The sequence below is a fragment of the Orycteropus afer genome, unplaced genomic scaffold (assembly GCF_000298275.1).
Source record: "Orycteropus afer afer isolate SDZICR_OR568_19922 unplaced genomic scaffold, OryAfe1.0 scaffold00365, whole genome shotgun sequence".
Taxonomy (NCBI): domain Eukaryota; kingdom Metazoa; phylum Chordata; class Mammalia; order Tubulidentata; family Orycteropodidae; genus Orycteropus; species Orycteropus afer.
The window spans coordinates 1,073,627-1,082,568 of NW_006921952.1; the positions used below are offsets into that span (position 1 = coordinate 1,073,627).

An 8,942-nucleotide genomic window follows, 5' to 3' on the forward strand; every position below is an offset into this window, starting at 1 on the left:
CTCGGAAACCCAAGGAGGGGTCGCTATGAGTCGGGGCCGACTCGACGGCACATAACAACAACAACAACAACTTTAATGTCATGATAGTAAGCATTTTGAGTAAAAGTGGTGTGTGTGTGTGTGTGTGTGTGAGTGTGGGGTGTGTGTGTGGTTAGTGTGGTATGTACGTGGTGTGTGGTGTATGTAGTATGTGTGGTATGTGGTACATGTGAGTTGTATGTGGATATGTGTGGTGGATGTGTACGGTCTGTTATATGTGTGTGTGTAGTGTATGAGTATGGGTGTATGTGTGTCCGTGGTGGGTGTGGTATGTATGTGGTGTGTGGCACGTGTAGTATGTTGTGGTACATGTGGGTTGTACGTAGAAGTGTGTGGTCTCTTATGTGTGTGTGTGTGTGTGTGGTATATGTGTATGAGTATGGGTGTGAGATGTGTGTGGTGTGTGTAGTATGTGTCATACATGTGGGTTGTATGTGGAAGTGTGTGGTCTCTTAGGTGTGTGTGGGGTGTGTGTTATAATTGTTGATTGCCTACTTTATTAAATCACGTAAAAAATTTTCAGTGTATAGTTCTGGGAGGTGATTCCATAGACCCAGTGGATTTCAAAAACTTGCTTGTTTTTCTAGTTTAGTGAAAATATTTACTTTCGAATGTCTAATCATCAGGCTATTTCAGAGGTCCATAAAAATTTATGAATGATGACAACAGCAAGGGTGTTTTCATTCCCTTAGTTCTGTCTTTGAGCCTCTAATCTGATAACGTGACTCTACAATAGAGGCCTTTCTTCTGATCAGAGAGACGAACTCGCATTGGGTGTGGAACATGTGTGCTGGGAATGCAATGAGTTCACGTCTTGAAAAGGAAGAGAGCCGTTTGTTGTGACAACAAGCTCACCACCGGGCAGACCATGTCCGCTGAAGATTTTGTCATGGACAGAGTGGCACTCCAGGTTTCTCAGGAGGTATACCAGAGCTCAAAGTCCTTTTGGCTAAGTTGAAAAGGATAGCTTGACTCGACTGGTGTTCATTCTTCCAGCTGAGGCAACACAACCCTTCCTCAGACCTCATGAGCAACTTCACACAGTCACCACTCCTCATTCGATGGCCCATGCCGGCTCTCCACCTTGCCTAAGGTCCTCGTGTCCTCTAAGAAGTGCAGAAAAGATTGTTATATCTTTATTTTGTTTGGTTTTATGGTAAGTATAAAATGTTTCTTCAGTTCTTTGTGTTGTGTTGTTATGTGCCGTCGAGTTGGCCCCGACTCATAGCGACCCTTCCTTGGGTTTCTGAGGCAGTATCACTGCGGAAATAGATTGCTGCATCTTCCTTCCAAGAAGTGGCTGGTGGGTCTGAACCACCAGCCTTCTGGTTAGCAGCCAATGCCTTAGGCACTCTAATTGGATGACAGTGATGATTAATAAGATGGTTAGTTAATGTTTACTAGATGCTCAGCGCTGTGTTAACACTACGTATATTATCCTTTTTTACGCCCACAAAATCTGTGAGGGGGAGAGTATGATCTCCCTCATTTTGCAGATGAGGAAGCAGAGGGTTAGAAAGATTGAATAATTTGAAAGGTCATGTAGCTTGTTAAGTGGTGGAGCTGGGATTTGATACCAGTTGCTTAATGCCAAAGTCCATGTCCTTAACTGCTAATGTATACTGCCTCCCACCATCATGTTTCTTGGTGTTTCTTCATTGTTATGTTGTTGTTGTTATGCGCCATCGAGTCGGACCTGACTCATAGCGACCCCTTCTTAGGTTTCCGAGGCAGTATCACTACGCAAGTAGATTGCCCAAGCTTCCTTCTGAGGAGTGGCTGGTGGGTTTGAACCGCCAGCCTTCTGGTTATCAGTCAAGTGTCTTAGGCACTATACCACCAGAGCTCCCTCTTCATTGTTATGGAGCATATATATTCTATTCTACCACAGTCTGTCAGTGCGTCATACTGTGGTGGCTTGCACGTTGCTGTGAGGCTGGAAGCTATGCCGCTGGTCTTTCAAATACCAGCAGGGTCATCCATGGTGGGCAGGATTCAGCAGAGCTTCCAGACTAAGAAAGGCTAGGAAGAAAGGGCTGATGATCTACTTCCAAACATTAGCCAGTGCAAACCCTGTGGCTCATACAGAATGCTGTTGGATATCCTGCTGGAAAATGCGCCCCCTGGGTTGGAAGACACTTAAGACACACAGTGGCTGCCACCACGGACTCGAGGACCCCAAGAGTCGTGAAGATGGCACAGGACTGGTCAACGTTTCGTTCTGTTGTATCTGGGCTGCTACGAGTCAGAGACAGCAACAACAACATGCCTGGTGAGTCCATCTTGGGCAGATACACAGAAAAGGCCAAGGTTCCTGTGTGGTTGAATAGAAAGGCAGCTGGACTTGACCCTTTCAAATGTATCCTCTTCCCCTCCTAGAAGTGCGTGTTCCCTGATGATACAAAAGCATGTTTGTACGTAACGCCGAGTAGACAGATGGGAACATGGACAGGAGGAGAGGCCATCCAAGCAGAACAAGTGTGGATGAAGAAGCTGGTAGAGCAGGGAGCAGACATTAAGGAACACTGAGAATATGGAGACAGAGGCAGAGTGGGAGGGACCGAAATGGAAAAACAGATTCAAAACTCGATCTGTTTGTTTTTATCTGAAGATTTCCAAGAGTTAGGTGGAAAAGAATACGCAGCAGAACTTTTCTTGATTGATTTTTTTTTTCAAATAAGTCATTGATCCAAACATAGGGTTTAATTTAAGATGTGTATATAGTGACTTATACTTAGAGGCAATGCATTTAGGATTTTCTCTGATTACCTGCTCATTCCATTCTGCCTACTGAGATTTTTTTCTCTCCCCTTTTTGGCTTTGATTGCTTTCAAATGATTAATTTACACAGGATGTGAGCTTTATGACTAGATGGACAATGTCTGTACTGTTAACTGGTGATCCCTGGGGTTTGGCACAATATCTTCTACTTTGTAGGTAATTGATCAATGTTCTGTTGATGACTGAATGAATTACCTCCTTTTTTTTTTTTTTTTTTTACCAAATCTAAAGACTTATCTCAAGAACTCAGAGTAGGAAAGCCAAATGAAGTACAAGGTCAACAGCATAACGGTTGTACAGGCTAAGGGACTAGAGGAAGAAGGGTGTTTTCAGTTAGGTTTCCGCTAGGTTGTGGAAAGCTAGATGAGTTGAAATGGACTAGAGTACAACCAAGGAGCTCTGGTGGTGCAGTGGTTAAAACATTTGGCTGCTAACCAAAAGGTTGGCCATTCAAACCCATCAGCCACTCCACAGCAGAAAACCCACCAGCCACTCTGCAGAAGAAGGATGAGGCAGTCTGCTTGCCCAAAGATTTACAGCCTTGGAAACCCTATGGGGAAGTTCTACTCTGTCTTATAGGATTGCTGTGAGTCAGAATCAACTCAATGGCAATGAGTTTGGTTTGGTTTAGGCTACAACCTCCAGCAGGAGAAAGATGTGGCAGTCTGCTTCCATAGATTTACAGCCTTGGAAACCCTATGGGGCAGTTCTACTCTGTCCTATAGATCACTATGAGTTGAAATCAACTCGATGGCAATGAGTTTGGCTTTGATGGTTTAATTTCCCTTTGTGAGGACCCCTGGTGGTACAATGGTTAAGTACTTGGCTGCTAACTGAAAATTTGTCCATTCAAACCCACTGGCCACTCTGCAGAAGAAAGATGAGGCAGTTTGTTTTCAAAAAGATTGCAACCTTGGAAACCCTATGGGGCAGCTCTACTCTGTCCTACAGGGCCACTATGAGTTGGAATGGACTTGATGGTAGTGAGTTTAGTTTTTATATTATGGTTGAGGGTCTAGAAATGAAGTCTTTTTATCATCCCTTAGTTATGTATGGGTTGAATAGCATTAAGTTTATTCTTTTCAATTTCCAAAATAGAGCTTGGAGCCAAGAAACCAAAACTCAAACCAGTTGCTGTCAAGCCGATTCTGAGTCATAGCCACCCCATGTGTTTCAACGCTGAACTGTACTCCATAGAACTTTCAGTGGCTGTGAACTCTCAGAAGGAGATCTGTAAGCCTTTCTTCCAAAGTACCTCTGCGTAGATTTGAATCATCTACTTTTTGGTTAGTAGCCAATTCTTAACTGTTTGTGCTACCCAGGGACTCCTGGAGCAAAGTAAATGCTCAATAAAAAGTCACTTGATGAGCGAATGAAGAAATTGTAGCCCTGAGCCTTGATGCTGCTCCCATTTGCTAATTCCCTCCACTTCCACCCCAAATATGGGTTGAGTTCTTTCTTTTAGTTCCCTAAATCCAAAAGAAAGTTAGGTCTTCTTCAGTCTGGTCCCATGTGTGCTACATAGGACCAGAGAAATCCTTTTCCCAAATTGAAAAATTACCTTATGCTTTATCTGGTTTTAAACAAAGTAATATATGATCATTGGGAAAAAAAAAAAAGTAAAATAAACAATACTAAAAGGAAAAAGAAAGTAAAAATTACTACCAATGCCCCAGAGGAAACACCCACTCCTAGTGCAGAAGAGGAAGCCAAGGTCTGGAGCTGAAGGAAGAGGGACTTACCCAGGGTCTTGCGTGCCCTTTGTCTTCAGGGCAAAGCCATGGGTGTAGACAGCCCATGATTTCTGGTCCTGACCATCTGTTTCCTGAACACACCCTGCACTTTCCCATCAAAGTTGGCTGGGCCATAGAGCCTGACCTCACTATTCCCATAAACCATCAAGTTCTACAAAGTCCTAGTGGGTGAACATGGACTTAACAAATCCCAGAATAGCAGAACTGGAAGGCTGAAATATGAAAGGCAAACTTAGGCAAATGTGAAAAAAAAAAAAAGAGCTCTGATAGCGTAATGCCTAAGGCATTGACTGCTAACCAGAAGGGAGGTGCTTATTTAAGGAAGAAAAGAAAGGGAAAAAATAAGAAAATAGATGGAATACAACACCTCAGAAGACATGATAGTGGCAGAAATGTGAGACAAACAGGGGCAAGGTGAATTTGTGTATGACACATTTATTTCAGTTATTATGGGTAGCTAACTGAGCTTTCTTAGTTGATGTCACTTTTCAGACTGACCTTAAAGGAAGATAAATCCTTCTACACAAGACAGAAAACTGGACGGAATGAACCTTGTAGCCATGTGGCCAATTCACGAGCAAAGTCCTGGTTCTGACAAACATGATTTCTTCAACTCTAGCTACACCAAGTTAGTTCTCTCCTGTCCTTCACACTGACTCCCTGACTCCCCCTCACATAGAAGTCAAAGAAGCCTCAGATACTCATCTAGCCTGATGGCCATCATCCACGTCCTTCTTCCTGGTCCCTCCAGCACTGACTCTGCCCCTCCACTCTGGCCTCACCTGTTTCCTAACCCTGCTACACTTGCGTCTCCTAGCCTACTATTAGCTATGTGAACATGGGAACCATCTCTACTCCTCTCTCACCACTACTTTCCCCATATCTAATTTAAAAGCTGAAACTTGATTGGTATGTAAATATTTATCAGGTGAAGCTGCTTTCTAGTCTGTCAGAGAACCTGAGGCCAAAGAACACATCACTGGAAAAACTGAGTGATATGCCCTACCACACCCCCAGCCTGGGCACTGCCTACAAGGCTTCCATGTCCACAAAGCATTGGTGCCATGTACTTTCCCTGGTTCTCCCCCAGCTGCTGGGCATTTTGTCTCCTTTGATAGTTTCCGGTCCATCTTTATGGCCCCTCCATCCCTCTACATTTGCCTTCTTGAGAATGTCACCCACTGTCATCCATCTTCAGGGTTTGTCCTCTCACCTCCATGCTGAGTGTACCCTGATTTACTTCTCTGATAACAATTTCTGTCCCTTTCTGAACAACGATTGAGATTGTCTATGTCTTGGGGGAAATGTCCATTCAGCTATGGTTTCTACACATGAAATGTAACATCCCCTCTCCCCCAACTCCAAGAATGGAACCTTCCCAGCTTCCCCATGGGGGACAATGCAAAGTCCCTCTGTCCAGCTCCTCACATCCATGTTCTTTGGAATTCTCTTGGAGTTCTCCCTCTCCTGAAAGGCTTGCTAATTCTTCCTCTACAATGATTCTCCTATCTGATCTTTCTTCATGCTTGTGTTTGTCTCCCTGATTCTAACCTCATTACCATCTGGACCATTCCAGTACTGATATCCTGCACTCCAGTTCACTGGAGGATGGCAGTGTTTTCAAACACACATGCATCACACACCATGCCCCTACGACATCTTGGTCCACTGTCTTTTATGTGAGATGTAAACACCCAGGATGTGCAGGCCCAGCTCATCCCTCCTCCAACCCTCAGCAAGCTTCCAGCTGCGACTTCCTGTTTCCACCTCTGGTCACTTGCTGCTGGTATCCCTTTGGCTCTTCATCACCATTGCTACTCCTTTGTGGCTTGCCACCTCCAAGACACTTTTTCTGACTTGTCCCATCACAGAATGACAACGGCCTGTCCTTCTGTTGGAATCAATGTTTGTTGTTATTAGGTGCTGTCGAGTTGCTTCCTACTCACAGCACAACCCCATGTACAACAGAAACAAACACTGCCCTGTCCAGCACCCTTCTTACAATTGCTGCGATGCTTGAGTCTACTATTGCATCCATTTCATGGAGGAGCTTCCTTCCTTTTCACTAACCTTGACTAACCTTGTACTTTACCAAGCTTGAAGTCCTTCTCCAGGGACTGGTCCCTCCTGATAACATGTCTGAAGGATGTGTTTAGTTCTGGCTATATTACCATATTGTTTCTTAGTTGTTTAGCTAAGGGCAATGCTGATAACAAGAACAATAGGTATAAGGAAAAAAAAAATAATAATACCACTTATGGAAAGTTTATTGCATGCCAGGAACTAGGCTAGGCCATTGATGAAGTTCATTTTTAATTTTCACAACAACCACACAAGCTATGTGGATATTCTATTTTACAAATAAGAAAACTGTGCCTTAAAGAGAAGTCACTTGCTCACTGCCCCACAACTCGTAAGTAGCAGAACTAGGACTTAAAGGCACAGAGCCCAGGAACCACTCACTGTGCAGTGTGTGTGTGCATGTGTATAGACATGGTATGATGGCAGCCTACCTGGCTAAGTTAGCCAAGTGCAGTCATTTTATCTTCTTCTTTCACATTCTCCACACAAATAAATGGAGCAGACATCCACCATCCTTTTTTTTTATAGATACAGGTTCCCAGTGTTCTACTTCTGTATGGGTCTCGGGGGACAGGGTGGTTTCAGTGGTAGAATTCTCACCTTCCATGCAAAAGACCCAGGTTTGACTCCCAGCCAGAGCACCTCATCTGCAGCCCCTACCTGTCTGTTGGTGGAGGCGTGTGCACCGCTCTGATGCTGAACAGATTTCAGTGGAACTGCCAGACTCAGACAGACCAGGAAGGCAGGCCTGGTGATCCACCGCTGAGAACCAGCCAGTGAGAGCCCTATGGATACGTGGTCTGATTCGCAGCCAATCACAGAAGTGGCTCAGGACTGGCCAACGTGTCCTCTCGTTGTGCATGAGGTTGTCACAAATTGAGACCCCCCGTGTGGCAGCTAGAAACAACACTACTTCAGGGCCACTAAGGGGTCCCCTTGCCTCCACTCTTTCATCTGTGCACTGGGATTACTGGGAGGAAAAAGTGATTTGATCATAAGTCTTTTAAGAAGTTCCATCCTGTGAGCACCTAATCTGTTTTCTGAAAGATCTGATTGGAGCCACATTAAATGCCACTGACCTTTGGTCTGAGGCCTAAAAATTCCAAACATGCATTTGTGCACCGTCATTCACGATTCCCCACCTGCCCCGACGTCACAGCCTCACACAAGAGCTTCCAACCACTCAGAAGGCCCACAGTAAAACCCCCCTGGCTGGCAGCCCTTTGTGTGTAGATTCCTGGATTTGCCTGCTTTTCCACTGAAAACTGTGTCCTAAGAACCATCTGCGGCCTGACAACTGTGTTTTTGTAGACTGAAACTTCCCATTCTCTAAAGGACTTAAAAGTCAATCTCGCGCATTGGAGCATTGTTCTGCCAGTTCACCTCGATCACTGCTTTTCAAGCCTTTATTCACACACTGCCTTAGTCGTTTAAAAATTCTAGTATGAACGACTCGCTCTGATTTAAATGCAACTCTTTGAAGCTTTTCAAATCTCTCTTTTCTGAACCTTTGTCTTGACATTTGTTTTCTTTTTAAGTAGAATTAAAAGTCTTAGCCCAAACCCAAACCCACTGTCATCAACTCCATTCTGACTCATAGGAACCCTATAGACAGTAGAACTGCCCCATAGGCTTTCCAAGGCTGTAAATTTTTATGGAAGCAGACTGCCTCATCTTTTTCCCTCAGAGTGGGTGGTGGGTTCAAACCACTGATCTTTCAGTCAGCAGCCAAGCCCTTTAACCACTACACCATGAGGGTTCCTTCAGCGTCTCCACAGTTAGCAAAGTTTTCCATAACTGCTTTTGCAAACAGTTGAGCATATAGTACAGTAGCATTTGATCCTTCAGGGTGTTGGTCTTTGAGGCCTGAAACCAACGTTCTGTTAAGAACTGAATGCAAGTATTTGTCAACCAGGGTCCTTACCGTTCTGCTTCCAGGCGCATCTCTTCCCGCTTTTGCCTCCTAAGTTCTCGGCGACGTTCAAAGTCATCCATGGTGTGGTTTCAGTTTTAGGGAGACCAGGAAGTGTCTGGACCTAAGGGTGTAGGGAGAATCCATGAGAGGTGAGTTAGGAGATCTCCCGTGTATATTGCGTTAGCTCCTCCTGTCTTTCCCCCCCTCCTCCCATATTTCCTTAGTAGTAACAAACAACCCCTTGGAAGACTGAGCAAGCAGCCAGTGACCAATTTCTCTCTTTCCAGCCGAGCTCTTTACACGTTCCGTTCAGTCTCATTCATTAAACTCTTCCAGACAAATAAGTAGGACCCCGGGATTGTACTTAAATA

At 44.6% G+C, this 8,942-nt stretch overlaps 1 protein-coding gene across 1 annotated transcript in view; it reads right to left on the reverse strand.

Moving 5' to 3' along the window:
• CALD1 (caldesmon 1) overlaps positions 1–8,651 on the reverse strand; it is a 128,432-nt gene extending 119,781 nt beyond the window's left edge. Inside the window, exon 1 of the mRNA XM_042782540.1 lies at positions 8,581–8,651. Coding sequence (XP_042638474.1) covers positions 8,581–8,651 — 71 coding nt within the window. The remainder of the gene's footprint in view (positions 1–8,580) is intronic.
• Between the last annotated feature and the right edge of the window lie 291 nt (positions 8,652–8,942).